This window comes from Tamandua tetradactyla, chromosome 14 (genome assembly GCF_023851605.1).
Source record: "Tamandua tetradactyla isolate mTamTet1 chromosome 14, mTamTet1.pri, whole genome shotgun sequence".
In the NCBI taxonomy this organism is placed as follows: domain Eukaryota; kingdom Metazoa; phylum Chordata; class Mammalia; order Pilosa; family Myrmecophagidae; genus Tamandua; species Tamandua tetradactyla.
In genome coordinates, this window is record NC_135340.1 from 31,602,923 (window position 1) to 31,624,921 (window position 21,999).

At 38.9% G+C, this 21,999-nt stretch overlaps 1 protein-coding gene across 2 annotated transcripts in view; it reads right to left on the reverse strand.

Annotated features, from left to right (window-relative positions):
• Positions 1–21,999, reverse strand: part of RNF212B (ring finger protein 212B) — a 96,405-nt gene that overhangs the window by 3,599 nt on the left and 70,807 nt on the right. For both annotated transcript variants that reach the window (XM_077127181.1, XM_077127182.1), the window contains exons 5-13: positions 18,715–18,830; positions 18,041–18,101; positions 17,328–17,356; positions 12,903–12,949; positions 12,678–12,720; positions 12,466–12,526; positions 12,023–12,074; positions 1,048–1,087; positions 540–640 (exon numbers count right to left, since the gene is read on the reverse strand). In XM_077127181.1, the coding sequence (XP_076983296.1) occupies positions 540–640; positions 1,048–1,087; positions 12,023–12,074; positions 12,466–12,526; positions 12,678–12,720; positions 12,903–12,949; positions 17,328–17,356; positions 18,041–18,101; positions 18,715–18,830 (550 nt within the window). The remainder of the gene's footprint in view (positions 1–539; positions 641–1,047; positions 1,088–12,022; positions 12,075–12,465; positions 12,527–12,677; positions 12,721–12,902; positions 12,950–17,327; positions 17,357–18,040; positions 18,102–18,714; positions 18,831–21,999) is intronic.

Here is a 21,999-nt window from a genome sequence, read left to right on the forward strand (position 1 = left end):
CATTTTTTTTCTGGGAGGATGGTTTGTGGACAGAGAGGTCTGAGATTTGAGTTTAACTATGAGTTGAAAGATGCAGAAGATCAAGATTTTGGTGAGCTAGGAAAGATGACAGCTCCTTATCAAGAGGACTGGTAGCAGAGCTACCTTTATTGAAAATGATGGGAAGAAGAAAAGGTGTTGGTTTTATAATTCTCATTAAGAACTGAGCTCCAAGCAATGTTCAACATAGGAGCTTCAAAAAATAAGAATGAAAAATATAAAAGACCAGTTTAATCCTAGAGGCCAAGCTTCTGGCTAAATAGTAGGACAAAATGAATGACAGACTGAGTGCTATTCAGGCAAAATCCAGAGCCTCCCTTCGAGGTTTATTGTTTAGCCAGTGATAAGGAAATGAGATGACTCTTAAAGAATATTAAGGAGCCAAACTGCAGACAATGCTCTTTGGGGGCAAATCTCAATTTCTTTACACCTTGAAAATCATTTTAGTATATGCATCAACAGTTGAAGCCATGCTCCTTTGGGAATGTTATTTAACTTACCTGAACTGATGGGAGTGAGGACTCTTGTTTGGTCTAACTCTCCACCACTGAGGGATGGTATGAAAGGAAAAATTCCCTGTCCAGAGGAGGCAGATGAAGGTCTAAGAAGGAGAAATGAGAACATCAGCAGAGAAAATGAAAAATAAAGGTAAAAAGACATATTTAAAGGACAGGTCTATACTTTTAGTCCAGAGTAAAAAACATCTCTGCTAGGGCGGGCAACCATGGCTCAGGGCAGACTTCTCGCCTGCCATGCTGGAGTCCTAGGTTTGATTCCTGATGCCTGCCCATGTTAGGAAAAACAACAAGAACCATCACCTGCTAGTAACTGAGAATAAAGTAAATAATTCAGATGCAGATAAGACACAGTGTTAACTTTCTTTTTAGTTTGCAGCCATACTTCAGTGGTACTTTGGTGGTACAGGCCGGTGGAGAAATAACTCCAAGGGTGCTGGTAGCTTATCATTGTGAACAGATTCCAAGTGAAAGGAATCACAGTGTCACTTACCTATAAGATAGGCTGTGAGTGGAAGCTGGTGAAGGAGTTTCTGGAAAGCATAAAAATGAGCCTGTGAGATAATCTATGGACTAGAGACGAGATTCAGATCTATTAGAGGCCAGGGTAAAGGAACTGGGAATCAATGATTTTAGTATATATGTTAGGCTTGGGGGGTATCACAAGTGCAAAGCTAATAAATCACCTAGCAATGTCTCCCTTTCATGAGTTTGCAGAAACGAGCCATGACTGCCTTGATGTGCTGTATCACACATCTGTGCCTTGGTTTCTCCTCTAAGATGGGTATTACCATGAAAAATGGCTAAAGACAAAGGTCATTAAATTTGTAGGAGTCTATCAGCAAAAACGGGCCTTCAAAAATTCTCTCTCCCATAAAAGCAATAAGAAAACTGGCAAAAAATTGTCAGAATCAACTTCTTAAGAACTCCAAAAATTAAACAAGGGTGTGCAGCAATCTGGAGAACGTTTATTCAAGAAATAGCTGAATATTGGTACAGACAGTGAGCTTTGTGGCATTTTAACTTGTTCTGATTCCATTTCTCCCTCTTTAGCTCTATGGTACCCTTGAAAACCAACAGCCCACAATCATAGTGAAAATCAACAGTCTGGCAGCCACGAGAGGGGGCAGAATGGAAGTAGAGGTCCTTTGAAGTCTCATTCCCAGAAAATTGTCATATTTTACCTGACTAGTTATACCTTGGAAGACTCCACTTGCAAAGCTGTCTTTATATGATCTGACTTGGAGCTCAGGGCTCACTAAATATGAAAAGCCTTTTCTCCAGGGATGCTTGTTGAAAATCATTTAAGGCAATTGTTTAGGCTGCCTGAGGAGGTGGGTATCAGTTGGGATGAACAACAAGATAACCAAAAAGCATAAAAGGAAAAGCTGGGTAATGAGTTGTTGTTATATAAATGAGCCAAACATGGTCCTGGTTACTTCTTTACAGCAGGCTAGGACCATTAAGTGAAAAGCCAGTTGGCACCAAACTCAAATTCTTACACATTTGTTTTAGATATAGCCCAAATAAGCATGTTTTTAACCATTTACAGCCTACCTGCTTTGCATAATCCACAACTGCCCGTAGATAAAAGAATCAGTGAATTTAAAGATAAGACCAATGAAATCAAACAGTCTGAGGATCAGAAAGAAGAAAGAATGAGGAATACTGAACAGAGCCTGAGGAACCTGTGGGATGCCATCAAGCATACCAATATATACATTATGGGAATCACAGAAGGAGAAAAAAGAGAGAGAGGGGCAGAGACTATTCAAAGAAATAATGACGAAAAACTTCTCAAATTTAACAAAAGATATGAATATACATATCTGTGCTGGTTTGAAAGGATTTATGTACCCTAGAAAAGCAATGCCTTAATCCTAATCCAATCTTGTGAGAGCAACCATTTCTTTCAAACCCTATTCAGTACTGTAGGCTGGAAACTTGATTAGGTGATCTCCACAGAGATGTGACTCACCCATTACAGGTGAGTCTTGATTAACTTGCTGGAATCCTTTAAAAGAGGAAGCATTTTGGAGAAAGCTTCAGAATGAGGAGAGCCCACATAGCCAGAGACATTTGGAGATGAAGGAAAATGCCCCTGGGGGAGTGTCATGAAAGAAGAAACCTGGGAAGAAAGCTAGCAGATGTCACCATGTTTGCCATGTGCCTTTCCAGTTGAGGGAGAAACCCTGAACTTCATCAGCCTTTCTTGAGTGAAGGTAACCTCTTATTGGTGCCTTAATTTGGATATTTTTATAGTTTTGCTTTAATTGGGACATTTTTATGGCCTTATAACTGTAAGCTTGCAACTTATTAAATTTCCCTTTTTAAAAGCCATTATCTGTCTGGTATATCACATTCTGGCAGCTTGCAAACTAGAACAACATTCAAGAAAATTAAGAAACTCCAAACAGGATAAACCCAAACAGGCCCATACCATGGTATATTATAATCACAGTGTCAAATGCCAAAGATAAAGAGAGAATTTTGAAAGCCTCAAGAGAAGCAACACATCACATACCGGGGAACCTCAATAAGATTAACTGCCAATTTCCCATCAGAAACCATGGAAGCAAGAAGGGAGTGGGAAGACATATTTAAAGGGCTGAAAGCAAAAACTTGCCAACCAAGAATTCTATATCTTGAAAAACTGTCTAAAAAATGAGGGCAACTATTTAAAGTGAGTGCAATTCTTCAGTGAAGATCTATTATGTGATATGTTCTATACATTTATTTTATTTTATTTTTGTGATATGTTATATTAATGTTGGGTTTCCCTAACTCATGCCTATTGATCTTCTCAGATATATTTGTATCAATCAAAGGTAGCTATAAATGCTATAATTACCATCACCAAATAGCTTATTTATTATTAATTCACGGAAAGTCCTTTTGCTGCTCTAAATCACTGTTTTTCTGGTTCTAGTGATTCAATGGGTTTCTAATCTATCTGTGCAAATCCCATTTCACATAACTTGACAAATTACTAACAGTGCTTTTTTTTTGACTATTTTTTTTTAAAAATGAGGACAAGATTAAGAGATTCCCAGATAAAGTAAAGCCGAGGAAGATAGTAACCACTAGATTGGTCCTAAACAAAATGCTGAAGAGCGTTCTGCAGGTTGAAGGGAAAGGACAATAGACAATAGACCAAAACCACATGAAGAAATAAAAATCTCCAGTAAAGGTAATAACATGGTTAAATATAAATGCCAGCACTATTGTATTTTTGGTTTGTATCTCCACTTTCTACTTGTTACAGGATCTAAAAGGCAAATGTAAAGATGTAATGATAAATTAGTATTTTGGGGTTCATAATGTATAAATATATAAATTGTGACAAGAACTACCTAAAGGTGGGGGATAGAGGGGTATAAGAATATAATTTGGGTATACTATTGAAGTTAAGGTTGCTATCAATGCAAACAAGATTGTAATAGATTTAGGATGCTAAATTTAGGTCCCATAGTGTAAACCTTCCTGGCAATGTGGGACAGAAATCCTAAAATGAGCTGAGACTCAGCATCAAGGGACTGAGAAAACCTTCTAGACCAAAAGGGGGAAGAGAGAAATGAGAAAAAATAAAGTATCAATGGCCAAGAGATTTTAAACAGAGTCGAGAGGTTATCCTGGAGGTTATTCTTATGCATTATATAGATACCATCTTTTTAGTTAAGGTATGTTGGAGAGGCTGGAGGGAAGTACCTGAAAATACAGAGTTGTGTCCCAGTAGCCATGTTTCTTGAAGATGATTGTATAATAATATAGCTTTTGCAATGTGACTGTATGATTGTGAAAACCTTGTGTCTGATGCTCCTTTTAACTACAATATGGACAGACAAGTAAAACATAGGGATTAAAAATAAATAGTAGGGGGAACAAATGTTAAAATAAATTTAGTAGATTGAAATGCTAGTGATCAATGATAAGGAGTATAGAAAAAAATAGGGGAAGCAAAGGCTAAAATATATTGGGTAGATGAAATACTAGCATTCAATGAGAGGGAGGGGTAAGGGGTATGGTATGTATGAGGTTTTTTTCTTTTTATTTCTTTTTCTGAATTGATGCAAATGTTCTAAGAAATTATCGTGGTGATAAACATACAACTATGTGATGATATTGTGAGTTATTGATTATATACCAAGAATGGAATGATCATATGGTAAGAATGTTTGTTTTTGTATGTTGTTATGTTTAAAAAAAATTTAGGCCCCATAGAATACAAAGAAAATACTGGAGAACATGTAAACTTATCTAGACAGAAATTAGAGTACAGGGTGCCTGGGTTGGGGAGCAGGGGAAGTGAGGAGTTTATGCAAATGGGCATAGGGTTTTATTCTGAGGAGATAGGAAAGTTTTAGTAATGAAAGGTAGAGAGGGTATTGCAATATTGTGAATGTGATTAATCCCATTGAATGGTATACATGGGAGCGGTTCAGATGGCAAAGTTTATGTTGTATATATAGTCCCACAATTAAAAAAAAATAAGATTAAAAAAAAGACAAGGCTCAAAGGGACATTGGGACAAATGAAAAAATGTGAATATAGATTGTAAGCTTTATGTTAATGTTAAATTTCTTGAACTTGTTAACTGCACTCAGGGTGGCTATATAAGCGAATATCCTCTTTTCTTAGGAAATGTGCATGACACTAATGAGTGTTCAAAGAGCATGTTATATATAACCTACCCTCAAGTGTTCAGAAAATGTATGTATGTATAGATATATAGATAGATAGATGATAAAGTGATACAGCAAAAGTGGGAAGATAGTTAAATAGATAAAATGATACAGCAAATGTGGCAAAAAGTTAAAATTAGTGGATCTGGGAATCAGGATGGAAGTTATGTTGGAGTTCTCTCTATGGGGTTTGTATTATTTTTGTAACTGTCCTGTAAGTTTGAATGGATTTCAAAATAAAAGGTTAAAAAATTGAAAGAGAAATTAAGACATCCCCAGATAAACAAATTTGAGAGAAGTCAATGATGGCAAACCTGACCTACAAGAAATACTAAAGAGAGTCCTTCACGCTGCAATGAAAGGACTCTAGACAGTAATTAATATCTACATGAAGCAAAAAAGAGGCCTGGTAAAGTTAACCACACACATGAATATAAAAGACAATGTAGGAGGTGGAGGTTCTGGGCCAAGATGGCGGCTTAGCAATGTGCATGTTTTAGTTCGTCCTCCAGAACAATTAGAAAATAACCAGAAACAATACAGAACAGCTCCTGGGGCCACGTCAGTGACCGGACACACAGCGTACCCCAGTCTGGGCCAGCTGGACCGGCTGCAAGCCCCCCCACAACCATGAGTTCCCCAAGCTGCAGCAGCCAGTGCCCCTCCCCCACGGCTGCTTCCCAGAGGAGAAAGGAAAGAGACTTAACCAGCAGCAGGGGCTGAGCCCAACCAAATGCCAGTTGTGGAATTAACAAATTCTGACTACTAAAAATAGGCCCCCAGCTCAGGTGAACCTGGTCAAAGCGGAGGTCACTCATTTTTGCCCCTGCGCCAAGCGGGCAGGGCTGAAGGAAAAAGGAAAAAAAGAGAAGGAAACAGAGGTTTTTGTGGCTGTGTTTCTACAAAGGTTTGACTGCCTTTGGATACAGCGGCAGGGCTCCTCAGGCTGCAACTGCCCCAGGCATAGGCAGAAACAAACTCATTTTGAGGGCTTGTCTGGAACCTGTGCCTTCCCCAAGGGAAGGGTGAAGCCCAACTCAGGTGGAATCCCTCACTCAAGGAATTCAGAACCCAGGGCTTGGCAATTTGAAGCCATTAAAACCAGCCTACAACCTCTCCTCGGTCTCCACCATGCCCCCAGCCAAAGTTAAAGGTACCGATCATCTTATGCTGGTGGGACCCGCAGGCAGACAAGCACCACATACTGGGAAGGATAAGAAAAACAGAATCCAGAGACTTCACAGGAATGTCTTTCATCCTGCTGGGTCTCACCCTCAGGGAAAACTGACACAGGTGAATCTTTCCTACTCATAGGAGGCCAGTTTGGTCTGGGAAAATCCAGCTGAGGTCTATAATATCTATGTAGACCCTCCTCAGGGTGGGGGGAAAAAGGCACCATACAAGCAGGGCAAGAAACAAGAAAACAAGAACTGAAAAATTCTCCTATGTTAAACAAAACTTAAGCTAGAGGTCCAGAAAAAGCTGAACTGAATGTCAAAGAACAGAGAGACAGCAAATTTATCCGGCAAGAAAACCCTAGGTAAAAGAAATGCAAGCAATCTCCAGAATAAACTAATTAAGGGAATTAAATGCCTAGACGCCAGCAAAAAATAACAAATCACACTAGGAAAATTGAAGATATGGCCCAGTCAAAGGAACAAACCAACAATTCAAATGACATACAGGAGCTGAAACATTTAATTCAGAATATACGAACAGACATGGAAAACCTCATCAAAAATCAAATCAATGAATTGAGGGAGGATATAAAGAAGGCAAGGAATGAATAAAAAGAAGAAATCGAAAGTCTGAAAAAACAAATCACAGAACTTATGGGAATGAAAGGCACAGTAGAAGAGATGAAAAAAACAATGGAAACCTACAATGGTAGATTTCGAGAAACAGAACATAGGATTTCTGAACTGGAGGATGGAACATCTGAAATCCGGCAAGAAAGAGAAAATATAGGGAAAAAAATGGAAAAATATGAGCAGGGACTCAGGGAATCGAATGACAATATGAAGTGCACGAATATACGTGTTGTGAGTGTCCCAGAAGGAGAAGAGAAGGAAAAAGGAGGAGAAAAACTAATGGAGGAAATTATCACCGAAAATTTCCCAACTCTTATGAAGGACTTAAAATTTCAGGTCCAAGAAGTGCAGCGTACCCCAAAAAGAATAGATCCAAATAGATGTACTCCAAGACATTTACTAATCAGAATGTCAGAGGTGAAAGAGAAAATCATGAAAGCAGCAAGAGAAAAGCAATCCATCACATACAAGGGAAGCCCAATGGACTATGCATAGATTTCTCAACAGAAACCACGGAGGCAAGAAGATAGTGGGATGATATATTTAAATTATTAAAAGAGAAAAACTGCCAACCAAGAATTCTATATCCAGCAAAATTGTCCTTCAAAAATGAGGGAGAAATTAAAACATTTTCAGACAAAAAATCACTGAGAGAATTTGTGACCAAGAGACCAGCTCTGCAAGAAATACTAAAGGGAGCACTTAGAGACAGATACGAAGGCAGAAAAGAGAGGTGTGGAGAAGACTGTAGAAAGGAAGATCATGAGTAAAGGTAAAAAGAAGGAAAATTAGAAGGACATATAAAAGTCAAAAGGAAAAAAGCCCGGACAGTAAGAACACTGATGTTGATGGATTAAGCTTCCCAATCGGGGGACATGGACTGGCAGAATGAATTAGGGAACAGGACCCATCTATATGCTATCTCTACTCAAAGAACATGAGGGCAAGGACACAAACGGACATTTGCACACCAATGTTTATAGCAGCATTATTTACAAATACCAAGAGATGGAAACAGCCAAAATGTCCATCAACAGACAGGTGGCTAAACAAACTGTGGTATATACATATGATAGAATATTATGCAGCTGTAAGACATAATACAGTTATGAAGTATGTAACAACATGGATGGACCTTAAGGACATTATGCTGAGTGAGATTAGCCAGAAACAAAAGGACAAATACTGTATGGTCTCACTGATATGAACTGACATTAGTGAATAAACTTGGAGAATTTCGTTGGTAACAGAGACCATCAGGAGATAGAAATAGGGTAAGATATTGGGTAATTGGAGCTGAAGGGATACAGATTGTGCAACAGGACTGAATGTAAAAACTCAGAAATGGAAAGCACAATGCTACCTAACTGTAATACAATTATGTTAAAACACTGAATGAAACTGAATGTGAAAATGATAGAGGGAGGAGGGCTGGGGGCACAAATGAAATCAGGAAGAAAGATAGACAACAAAGATTGAGATGGTATAATCTAGGATTGCCTAGAGTGTATAATGACAGTGACTAAATGTACAAATTTAAAAAATGTTTTTGCATGAGGAAGAACAAAGGAATATCATTACTGCAGGGTGCTGAAAATAGATGGTAATTAATATTTTAAAATTTCAACTTATGTGTGAGACTAAAGCAAAAAATGTTTATTTGGTACAAAATTTATATTTTGACTAGTGCATTTCCTAATATACCTTATGTAGATAGCCTGGTTGAACAAGATAAGTACATGGAACCTTGGGTAAGACATGAGATTTTGTTGATTTGTCCAGTGATGCCCCAATGAATCCCAGAGTGATTTGATCAGTGAACGGAAAAGTATTTGCAAAGTCCCCTTTGGGGAATGGTGAGAACGGGGGAAAATTCAACCTCCCCAAGTTGAATTCTTGATATTCTCACAAGCAGTGTGGACAACCAAAGCTATAGGCTGAATCCCCAGTCTTGGGGTTTGTTCATATGAAACTTAACCCCACAGGGGATAGGTCAAGCCTACTTAAAATTAGGCCTCAGAGTCACCCCCAAGAGAACCTCTTTTGTTGCTCAGGTGTGGCCTCTCTCTGCACCCAACACAAGCAAACTCACCATCCGTCCCCTGTCTACATGGGACATGACTCCCAGGGGTGTGGACCTTCTTGGCAACGTGGGACAGAAATCTGAGAATGAACTCAGACTCAGCATCAAGTGATTGAGAAAAACCCTAGAATGAGCTGAGATTCAGCATCAAGCGATTGAGAAAATCCTCTCGACCAAAAAGGGAAAGAGTGAAATGAGACAAAGTGTCAATGGCTGAGAGATTCCAAACAGAGTCGAGAGGTTATCCTGGAGGTTATTCTTATGCATTAAGTAGATATCACCCTGTTATCCAAGATGTAATGGAGAGGCTGGAGGGAACTGCCTGAAAATGTAGAGCTGTGCTCCAGTAGCCATGTTTCTTGATGATGATTGTATAATGATATAGCTTTCACAATGTGACCATGTGATTGTGAAAACCTTGTGTCTTATGCTCCTTTTATCTACCTTGTCAACAGATGAGTAGAACATGTGGAAGAGGGATAGATGATAGGGGGAACAAATGTTAAATTAAATTTAGTTTGAAATGCTAGTCATCAATGAAAGGGAGGAGTAAAGGGTATGGTATGTATGGCTTTTTCTGTTTTTGTTTTATTTTTCTGTTGCCTTTTTGTTTCTTTTTCTGAATTGATGCAAATATTCTAAGAAATGATCAGGATGATGAATCTGCAGCTATGTGATGATATTGTGAATTACTGATTATATATGTAGAATGGAATGATCACATATTGGGAATGTTTGTGTTTCTTTCTGTAATTTTTTTTAATTAATAAAAAAATTTTTTTTAAAAGACAATGTAATATGTATTTTTTGGTTGTAACCTATCTTACTAAAAAGACAACTATATAAACCAATAATTATAAATTTGTGTTGAACAGTACACAATTTATAAAGATGTCATTTGTACACAGCACAAAAGCAGGTGGAGGGAATGGAGTGATATAGGTACAAAGCTTTTGGGTACTACTGAGAATAAATTGGTATTAATCTGAACTACATAATTGTAAATTAAGATGTTAATTGTAATCCCCAGGGCAACCACTAAGAAAACAACTAAAAAATATATAGTAAAAGAAACAACAAGGGAAATAAAATGGTATGCTATAAAATAACTATTTAACACAAAAGAAGGCAGTAATGGAGGAATTGAGGACCCAAAAAAAGATATGAGTCATAGAGAAAGCAAATGGCAAAATGGTATAAGTAAATCCTTATCAGTATTAATAAGTAAATGGATTAAACTCTCCAATTAAAAGACGGAGATAGGCACAATGGATTAAAACCAGGATCCAACTATAGGCTATGACTCACTTTTGCTTGAAAGATGCAAATAGGTTGAACAACCTATCAGTAAACAAAAGAGAACCCCAATAGTCATACTAATATGAGACAAAATAGACTTAAAGACAAAAATTGTTTCTAGAGACTAAGAAGGACAACATTACATAATGATAAAAAAGTCAACCTATCAAGAAGATATAACACTTATAAACATACATATACCTAATAACAGAACCCCAAAATACATGAAGCGAATACTGATAGAATGGAAGGGTAAAATATGCCTATTCAACAATAATAGTTGGAGCTATCAATACTTCATTTTCAATAATTGTTAGAACTACTAGACTGGAGATCAGTATAGAAATAGAAGACTTGAACAACACTTTACCAACTAGACCTAACAGGTATCTATAGAACCTGCCACCCAACAACAGCACAATATACATTTTTCTTAAGTGCACATGGCATGTTCCTCAAGATAGACCATATGGTAGACTTAAAAGCAGTGAAACCATACAAAGCATGTTCTCTGACCACACTGAAATGCAATTTAAAATGAGTAACAGAAGAAAATTAGGAAAATTCACAATATGTGAAAACTAAACAATATACTGCAAAATAATCAATGAGTCAAAGAAGAAATCATGAGGAAAATTAGAAAATATTTTGAGATGAATGAAAGCAAAAACATTATATACCAAAACTTGTGGGATACAACATAACTGTGCTTAGAGTGAAATTTACAGCTGTAAATGTCTATATTAAAAAAGAAAATATCAAATCAATAACCTAATACTCATCTTAAGAAACTAGAGAAAGAACAAATGACACCCAAAATAAGCAGAAGGAAGGAAATAATAACATTTTTTTACAGAATATACATTAAATAAGAATGTGTTAATATATATTTAATAAATAGATTGCCCAAGAAAAAAGAGAGGACTTAAATTACTAAAATTGGGAATGAAAGAGGGGACATTACCACCAACGTTACAAAAATAATAAATTGAGTGGAACATCTACATTTTTCAAAGGGGGTGAATGTGCAAGAATTGGAAAGAGACGCTGATGAATTTAAAAAATGGTTACCCACAAAGGGATGGGGAATTTCAGGTTTGCCTCTTGTTAAGGAAAAGGAAAACCTCTCTGAAAAGTATTCCCTAGAACTAGCTAATGTCCTTGAAAATAGTAACGGCACTAATAGTTCTAAGGGGAATAGTTTTATGTTTCATATGCAGGGAACAAGCCAACACATCCTAATGAGGTAATTGGCACTAAGTTAACCTTGCTTTTAAAAGAACCTAACTTCTACTGCCATCTTGTGGCAACATTTAAAATCCAAGTCAATTATTTTACTCAAGAGTTACCCTCATCTCCTGACCATAGGATTTTAATGGCTTTCTATTGCTCATATTATTTTCTCATCAGTTTGAGAACACAAACATCATTATTTTCGAACTTGTAATACATGCCTCGAAACCTGGAATCACGATTTAAAAGAACAAAGTGAAAGGACATTATATTATGCACAGGAAACCAGAGTGGGTTTTAAACCTGCTGGTTTCTAAACTGAGTATGTTGATTTCTGGCATCTTTTTTTTTTCCTCTCACCAGTGTAAGAGTCTCTGGGAGTACTCCTTCCTTGCAGGCCTCTGCCTCCCTGCTGGATAAATAATAAACATTATAATTAATAAATATAACCTGGCTCTGTGGTTCCATACTCTCTCCCATTACTCTATGTGCACATTCAAGCATATGTTGTTCTCCCTGGGTAGGCATGCTAGTTCAAGGATCCATACTTCACGACTTCCCAAACAAACCCAATGGACACTGTTAATTCAGTCCTTGAACACTCTTGTTACTTTTATTCTTACTCATTCGCTCTGTCAGTTTCTAACATCAGGTCTCTTTGCCAAAAGAAAACAGTAGTTCAGGCAATAGCATCTGATAACTTATGCCAAAACCAATATAAATTTAGGACTTTTGCTTTAAATTTCTGCTTTCATTTAGCATTAGAAAGTTCAATCTGCAAACACAAGATAAATATTACTTACTGGTCCCAATCTACCAAAACCAGCCACTCCATAAGGGATAGACTCCACTGAGGAGGACCGACTGTTTAACATGAGACAAAAACAACAAAAAACTAGTGTTAAAATTTTATGTAGAACCAAAGTCTCCTTAGTCTCAATCTCAGCCACATTTAGATACTCCTTTCATCGTACAATGTTTGCCAACAACTGTAATGTACAGACTTTCTACTCACCTGACCACTTGGCTGCTATGCTGAGAAATGGGTCGGGGAGTAACTGAAAGAGAATACTGCAGAATGAAAAGGTGCCATCAACAGTGCAACCTGTTTTGCCTAGCAGGTCGGTTTACCTATTTGTCAGTTTGCCTTTGCAAGTGGGTACCTAACTGTATGGTGTTTCACATCATATACAAGATTAGGAAAATCACATTATGGTCTCTCAGAGGAAATGTTCTCTACCTGACTGTGATGGGGAAGTGATGCCCACTGGTCGAGGTGTGGTTGACCTACAAGAAAAAAAAAAGAGAGATAGCTCTCATCTAGGCAGAAGTTAAGTGCCACCTTACAGGATTAATCAGATCATTGTTGATAAAGATAATAGCTTCCTCTCTGAGCATGTGATGGTTTAAAAGAATTATGTACCCTAGAAAAACCATGGTTTAATCCTAATCCAATCTTGTAGTATTCGATTCAATGCTGTAGGTTGGAAGCTTTTGATTAGATTATCTCTATGGCGATGTGACACACTCAATTGTTGGTGTGATCGTTTGATTAGATGGAGATGTGACTCCACCCATTCTAGGTGGGTCTTGTATAGTTTACTGGGATCCTTTAAAAGAGGAAATATTTTGGAGAAACAACAGAAGCTTCAGAGCCGAAAGAGGGAGCAGGTAATTGATGCTTGGACAGGAGTTGCTTCAGAGAACAGAGACACAGATGCTGGATGTGCTTATAGTCCAGGTGACATCGCCATGAGATGTTAAGCAAGCAAGAACCTGAAGAGAGCCAAAGGAAGCCAAGAGATGAAAGCCAGCCCCAGAGAAGCAAAATGAGGAACCCCCACAGGAAGAGAGGCTGAAAGCAACAAATCCCAGGAGAAAGAGACCAGCAGGTGCCAGCCACGTGACTTCCCAGCTGACAGAGGTCTTTTAGACCCTTTAGCCTTTTTTGAGTAAAGGTAACCTCTTGCTGGTGCCTTAATTTGGACATTTTCATAGGCTTAGAGCTGCAAACTTGTAACTTATTAAGTTCCCTTTTTTAAAGACTGTTCCAGTTCTGCTGTATCGCATTCCAGCAGCTTGCAAACTAACACAGAGCACAACTGCTTACTCTCATTTATTACACTGCCTCCCAAATTATGGAAGCAAAGATTCCATATGAGACCTCTTTACATCTGCCTATGTGAAAACTTCTCCACTTTTCTACTGACCATAACAGTTTTTTTTATAATTTATTTTTTTATTAGAACAGTTATAGGTTTAAAGAAACATCATGCAGAAAGTAGAGTTCCCACACACAGTTTTCCCTATTATTAACATCAGCACTACCACAGCAACAGCAGAGGTAAATAACGGGGTGAGGGACAAGAGTTAAGAGGAAGTTTAGATTTCCCATTTGGCGAGGGTGTGTTTATTGGTTTTCTTTCTATTGGGAACAATGAAATTATCTAAAATTGGGAATGTTGATGGACTGTGGGCTTTGGACCTTCTATATGATGCCCAATGAAGTAGATTGGCGAATGATGATGTATACTTAAAAACGAAGGTTGTGCTGCTATAAAAAGAACAATGTTGTGAGACATGCAACGATGTGAATGAACATGTGGGACATATGATGAGACAAAATAAGCCAGAAACAAAAAATCAACAATGGTATAGTCACCTTTAGAAAATGCTTATAAGAAAACAGGGGCCTAGATTATAAGCTTTTAGAGCAGACACATTAAGTCCAGAATGGTGATTATGATTTCTGGATTTTGAGAGGCTGTTTTATATATGCAACTTGATATTTAGAGATAAGAACAAAGCCAAACAGGTTGGGATTAAAGTAATTCAGAACACAGGGGCAAGGAAAACAGTGTCTATATTTTAGAACCACACATACTCTTTGAGACCAATGAAAGAATGGTTTATTTGATTTGGAACTGAAATTTTCCATAGTGCATAATCTAATTCAACCTATCTGTATAGCTGATTTGAACAACTGAAACACAGGAAGCACAGAATAAGAAAGAGGTCCTTTAATCCTGCATAGATTCTTGTAATGCCTGGAAACATCCTAGAGTATATTAAGCAGACAATCAAAAAGAATTGGCAAAGTCCCCTACGGAAGGGGAGAAAGAATATGGAACTATTAAATCTTACCATCAGGGAATCCCAATACGGTGTCAAACTTTAGGGTTATCCAAATCAATAGGCCATGCCCTCTATCATGAGGGTTACCCTTGTGAAGCTTACATAGATAGAGGAGAAGCTTAGACCACCTACAGGCCTGCCTAAGAGTTACTTCTGGAGGACTTCTGTTGTTGCTCAGATGTGGCCTCAGTCCCTCTAAGCCTAACTCTGCAAGTGAAATCACTGCCCTGTCCCCTATGTGGGACATAACATCCAGGGGTTAATGTCTCTCTGGTGATGTGGGAGATGACTCTCAGGGATAAATCCAGACCTGGCACCATGGGATCAATAATTACATCCTGACCAAACAGGGGGAAAGAAGGGTAATTAATAAAGAATCAATGGCAGAGAGAGTTCAAATAGAGTTAAGAGGCAACTCTGGAGGTTGCTCTTGTGCAAGCTTCAGGGAGACCTTGCTATCTATCATAATCGGCCAACCCCCAGCCAGGACCTTTCCAGCCAATCCTAAAGAACGCCTATGGCAATATATAAGATTTCACAAGGGTTCCTTGTGAAAGTACCCTTTCTAGTACCTTGTGAAAGGTACTAGAGTAACTTTCCAGAAACCCACAACCTCCAGATGGGTCCCCTGTCCAGATAAGTCCCAAAACCCAGCCCAGCCTCTCTAGAACATCAGATAGTTTCATCTGCCTATCCCATATTAGTGAGAGACCCTTCCAATATCAAAAATTTAGAATTGCCATAGCCCAAATACCCGTAAAGAGATACGGAAAGATCAAAGGTGATGGTGGAATTATACATAGAAGATAGGACTTAACAAATGAATATGAATGCTGAATCATTAAATTGATATCTCTTTCAGTCTCCAGTATTTCACAGCAGAAGTACTGCTTTACTTCATTTAGAAGTAAAAACCTAAAATTGTGAAATTGTAACCCATGTCAAAGTCTGAAATATGTTCTACAACTAATTGTGGTGCCATGCTTTGAAATTGATAGCTTTTTCATACACCTGTTATTTCTCACAAAAAAAAAAAGAAGGAAAAAAAGTTGACTGTGATGATAAAGTACTTAAGTCCTATAGCCTTCTATATTTTGGAGCAGCTAAAAGGAAAAATATGAGAGGATCGTGTGGTAGCCCACAATAAACTCTGGGATCTGTCCTGTAACCACCTGTTGAAGAGTGCTTTGAAAACTATTGTTTTTTTATTTCTTTGCTTTGCATATATGTTATAATATATAATTTAAAAAGTAAAAAGTTTAAAAAGAAAAAAAAAGAGTAGGCATTACATTCAAAACTTGAGTTCAGTACTTCTCTCAGGGTAATTCTTTCTCAGAGAAGATAAACTCATCAACCATTTTCCCAACCTCCACTCTGGAGTTACAGACAGGGGTCAAGAATGAACAGTCTGATGAATCCCAGAGTGATTTGATCAGTGAACGGAAAAGTATTTGCAAAGTCCCCTTTGGGGAATGGTGAGAACAGGGAAAAATTCAACCTCTCCAAGTTGAATTCTTGATATTCTCACAAGCAGTGTGGACAACCAAAGCTATAGGCTGAGCCCCCATCTGGGGGTTTGTTCATATGAAACTTAACCCCACAAAGGATAGGTCAAGCCTACTTTAAAATTAGGCCTAAGAATCACCCCCAAGAGAACCTCTTTTGTTGCTCAGATGTGGCCTCTCACAACAAAAAAACTCACCACCCTCCCCCTGTCTACATGGGACATGACTCCCAGGGGTGTGGACCTTCCTGGCAATGTGGGACAGAAATCCGAGAATGAACTCAGACTCAGCATCAAGGGATTGAGAAAAACCCTAGAATGAGCTGAGACCCAACATCAAGGGATTGAGAAAATCCTCTCAACCAAAAGGGGGAAGAGTGAAATGAGACAAAGCGTCAATGGCTGAGAGATTCCAAACGGTTGAGAGGTTATCCTGGAGGTTATTCTTATGCATTAAGTAGATATCACCTTGTTATCTAAGACGAAATGGAAAGGCTGGAGGGAACTGCCTGAAAATGTAGAGCTGTGTTCCAGTAGCCATGTTTCTTGATGATGATTGTATAATGGTGTAGCTTTCACAGTGTGACTGTGTGATTGTGAAAACCTTGTGTCTTATGCTCCTTTTATCTACCTTGTCAATAGATGAGTAGAACATATGGAATAAAAATAAATAATAGGGGGAACAGTTGTTAAAATAAATTTAGTTTGAAATGCTAGTGATCAATGAAAGGGAGGAGTAAGGGGTATGGTGTGTACGGTTTTTTTTTTTCTGTTTTCGTTTTATTTTTCTGTTGTCTTTTTGTTTCTTTTTCTGAATTGATGCAAATGTTCTAAGAAATGATCAGGATGATGAATCTGCAGCTATGTGATGATATTGTGAATTATTGATTATATATGTAGAATGGAATGATCACATACTGGGAATGTTTGTGTTTCTTTCTGTAATTTTTTTTTAATTAATAAAAAAATTTTAAAAAAAGAATGAACACAAATTTTCCATAGGGGCTATGGATAGGATAAACTGACCTGCCTCCTTGGTACCAGCTTGGAGATTCCTGTAGGGGAAAGAATGGGAGTGAATGAAGCTGAAAATCAAGGGTTCTAGTCAATCAACCTCAATGTCTTACTTGTTAGATAACTAAGTTGCAATGGTCCCTCACTGTGGTTGCTAGATTCCCAACAGAAGAAAGTTATTAGCTTTGGAGAATAAAATTTTAGTTCTTTGTAAAGATTATTGTGATCTCAGTGGACTGACATATGTGAGAAAATATGGAGATTATCTGGGGACAGCTGAGGAGAAAGGAAGATGACAGGATTACAATGTACTAGAATAGTTACAGGAATGAGATCAACTGGAAAATTATGCAAATATACAGAACATTCTTAAGAAGAAAGGAAGAGTGAATGTGAAGAAAGGAAGGGTCCTGAACTGTCTTGGGGTTCTTGAAAATTGCAATAGATGTCTCTTCTATAAAACAGCTTCCCAACAAGTGTGTCATGACTCATTGATGTTCAAGAACCAGTTACAAGGATGCTAAGATATCAATCCTTTAACCTGTTGCCCACCCCAAGGCTTTCTGCGGCCTCTACAGTTTACCACAGTGTGCTTGTTGTACAATTATTATCAGTTTTATGTTTGCGATGCTGAGAAAAAGGTTGGGAAACACTATGCTATACAGTCAGCTAGGTAGATGGGGGAAAATAAGAGAGAAAATGATAGTAAGATCTATTTCATTCACCTTTAGGATGGCTAGAAACTTCTTCAGCTCTTCATTTTCCTTCCTTAAGACTGACAGTTCTCTAGGAAAAAGACAAACAAGCAGCTCCAGCAGGTTAGTAAGATTAAAACCCTAATTATTATTATTATCATCATCATCTAATTAGTGATGTTTACAGACAGATGCTTGCCACTGTACAAGTTATTTCTATCAGGGATTCGGTGACAATGGCAAAGTTTGACAATGAGGAGAATCAAGTGGACAAAATGAGCAGTTTGCATAGTCCATTTCCTTTTACATACACTCCACCTCCCCCAATATGGAAGTCTGAATATTTCCATCAAGGATTCCATCTTTTAGCTTAAGATTTCCAAAATATACCTTCCCAAAGGTAACATTTTAAATATTATCACTAATTTTTATTAGTGTGAATCTGATTTTTCTGAAGAAACAGTTTTTCCTCAGGGAAAGTAGAAGAGGAAAACTATAAAGTGAGGAGGGCCCATCAAGGGAAGAAAGAAAAATAAAACGGAGGTTGAGGGGATGAAAAATTCTTTCCCTGACTTTACCATGATAAACACAAACACACATGGAGCAACTTTCAGGCCTTGCACTCATAAGGAAATAAAGACTATAGCATCTCTTAAAGAAAAAAAAAAAAAACCAAACATCTGGGAATTTGATTTGTCACTTACTTGTTCTGGCTGGCAATTGTTTGCTGGGCCTCCTGCATGGCTGCTTCTAACTTTGTAAGTCTATGCTTATAAAAGGCAATAAGGAGATCTGTTTGTTTCTTCTGGAAATTCCACACCTACTAAGGAAAAATAGGTCTTTACACATATCCTCATAATTCCTTTCCCCTTACTTCTGGCAACAAAGAAAAATACATTAATTCATACTTTATTACCATTCATTTTCTTCTGGAGCATCTGCACTAATTCACAATTCTCAGGAACTAGAGGGTTCAGCACTAGGGAAAGCCAAAACTTTTCCATTCTAGGACACTGACTTACTAGCATCTTAATGAAAATATTCTGACACAGTAGAATGGACCCTTGAAAATATAATCTTTTGTTCCAGTTCCCAGGATGATGGCAGAATAGGATAGATTCAGTTCATCCCTGCTCCAAAAAACAGCTAGAGAAAGGACAGAGAAAAGATTGGGAGAGTGATTCCAGAGTATAAGTGATCTAGGAGGGTCTTCTACACCACATAGGGAGGGTCTGGTTGAAAAAGCAGAAGAATTGAGATGCAGAGACCCAGAGACCATCCAGTTAGTGCAAACAGCCTAGAGCACCCCTTTCCAAATGGAAGCCCGGAGCCATCAGGAGTGTGCGAACAAGGAGACTGGAACAAGGAAGTAAGCCAAGCTTCATTCCTTGAAGTGCCACCCTCACAAGCACTGCCCCTCCCCCACATTCCAGACCCGTGACTCCCCCTACCCCATGCATTTGAATCCCTCCCACCGGCACTCCAAGCACCATCCCCAACCCCTCTCCCTGGGCAACCCTGCCCCCTCCTCATGGGTGCAAATCTGTCCCAGCCCAACTCACCTCTCTTGGGCAAACACACAGTCTTGCCCTGCCCCTCCTGAGACCCAGGTACACACAGCCAGCCCCTCAACCCCCATCCTCCCCTCCCTGCCCCCTCCAGGCTGAGGGGCTCACCTTCATACCCTGCTCACACCTGTACCCAGCCCATACAGTTGCTCAACCCCACCCAGCACTCCCTGAGCTCTGCCCACACACACACATCAGCATCTAGCCCCACAGAAGCATGCACACGAACACGCCCATTCATACCATGCCCCCTCAGCTCTGGGCAAGCACCTACCTGTGCATTCGGGCCATACCCATCTCCACCCACAAGGGTACAACCCCATCCCACTACCCCTAAGTTCCATGCACGGGCACACCAGGGCCCTGGCCCCCGAGATTTATGCACTGGCATAGCCACATACTCCCCACCAGGCACCTATGTAGTTGTGCACCAGCCTCTCGACCTATGAACCACCACCCCACCATACGTGCACACCTTTGCCCTATGGCAGAAATGCCCTTCTCCCACACCTGACAGGTGCTCTAGGGCACATCTATGCCACACAGCCTCCACCTTGCACAAGCGGGCACCCCTACCCCACCCCACCCCTGCACGTGCGGATGTGTGTCAGGGCTCCACCCACCCATCATCACCCACCTGATACACGAACCGCAACCTGTGCCCCACCCCTACACATTCATGCATCCACATCCCGGACCCCCTGGACACCTTCCCCTGCACAAGGACACACCTGCACACCAACCTCCCTGTGCTCCAACTTCTGCGGCCTATACCCCGCACCCTGATACCCATGACCCACAAAGATTCATGAACCCACCCGCATTCTGCCCACATACCAGGCTTCGTGCATCCGCTCAGCACCCCCATCTGCCTTCTGCTGCGTCCTACCTCTGTGTTCCCCACGCCACACCTTGCTCCTACGTTCCAAGGCCTGCCTAAGCTGCACTTTACCCCAGCACCACATGTCCACAACCCTATGACCTGCGCTCCATGCTCACAGGCACCAGTGTAGAGTTCATGATCCATCATATACCTGCACTGCAACCTATCACCACACTGTTGTGCCCCTCCCCACACACTCCCATCCTACTCCACACCCATTCCACAAATATAAAGCTTTAGATTACTGAAGGAAATCAACATCCAAAGTAACCCTATCAAGATATTTATATGCTGTGAAGACAACCGAAGATCACTAACTATATGAAGATGCAGACAGACACAGCCCAGTCTAATTACCAAATTAAAACACTGGAGGAGACACAGACTGTAGAACTAACCAAAGATGTTCATATAACTTTACTAAATAAAGTCCAGTGGGATGGCTAATAGCATAAAGGAGATCAAAAAGACACTAGAAGAGCATAAAGAGGAATTTGAAAGAATAAATAGAAAAACAGAAGATATCACAGAGATTAAAGATTCTGCAGATCAAATAAAAATATATTAGAGACATACAACAGCAGGTTTGAAGAGGCAGAAGAAAGAATAAGTGAATTAGAGGACAGGACAACTGATTTTGAACACAGAAAAGAGAAAATGAAAAAAAGAAGAATTTGAATTGGATTTCAGGGAAATGATAGACAAAACAAAGTACACAAATATAAGAATATCAGTGTCTTAGAAGGAGAAGAGAAGAGTAAGGCTAGGAAGATGAGTGGAAGATATAATGGGTGAAAACTTCTCAACCTTTATAAAATACATAAATATGCAAATCAAAGAATCCCAACAAACTCCAAACAGAATAAATCCAAATAGGCCTTCCCCAAGACACATACTAATCAGTCTGACAAATATTGAAGAGAAGTAGAAAATCCTAAAAGCAGCAAGAGAAAAACAATCTACTACATACAAGAGAAACCACATAAGATTGATTTCAGACTACTCAACTGGCATTATGGAGGCGAGAAGGCAGTAGAATGATATATTTAAGATCCTGAAAGAGAAAGACTTCCAGCCAAGAATTCTGTACCCAGCCAAATTGTCCTTCAAAACTGAGGGAGAGATTAAAATTTTCACAGACAAACAAAGGATGAGAGAATATGTCAACAAGAGATCAGTCCTACAAAAAATGCTAAAGGCTGTTCTGCTGGCTGAAAAAAGAAGATAGTAGAGGGAGGTGTGGAGGAGGGCACAGAATTGAAGTGTACTAGTAATGGTAAACTAAAGGATAAAAACAGAAAGAAGGAAAAGAACATAAAGATCTGACAAATAAAATCCAAAGAATAAGATGGCGGATTCAAGAAATGCCTTTGCAATAATTACCTTGAATTAACAGATTAAATTTACCAATTAAAAGATACAGATTGGCAGAATAGATTAAGAAATATAATCCAGCTATATGCTGATTACAAAAGACTCATCTTGCACACAAGGATACATATAGATGAAAGAAGGATGGAAAAAGATGTTCCACACAA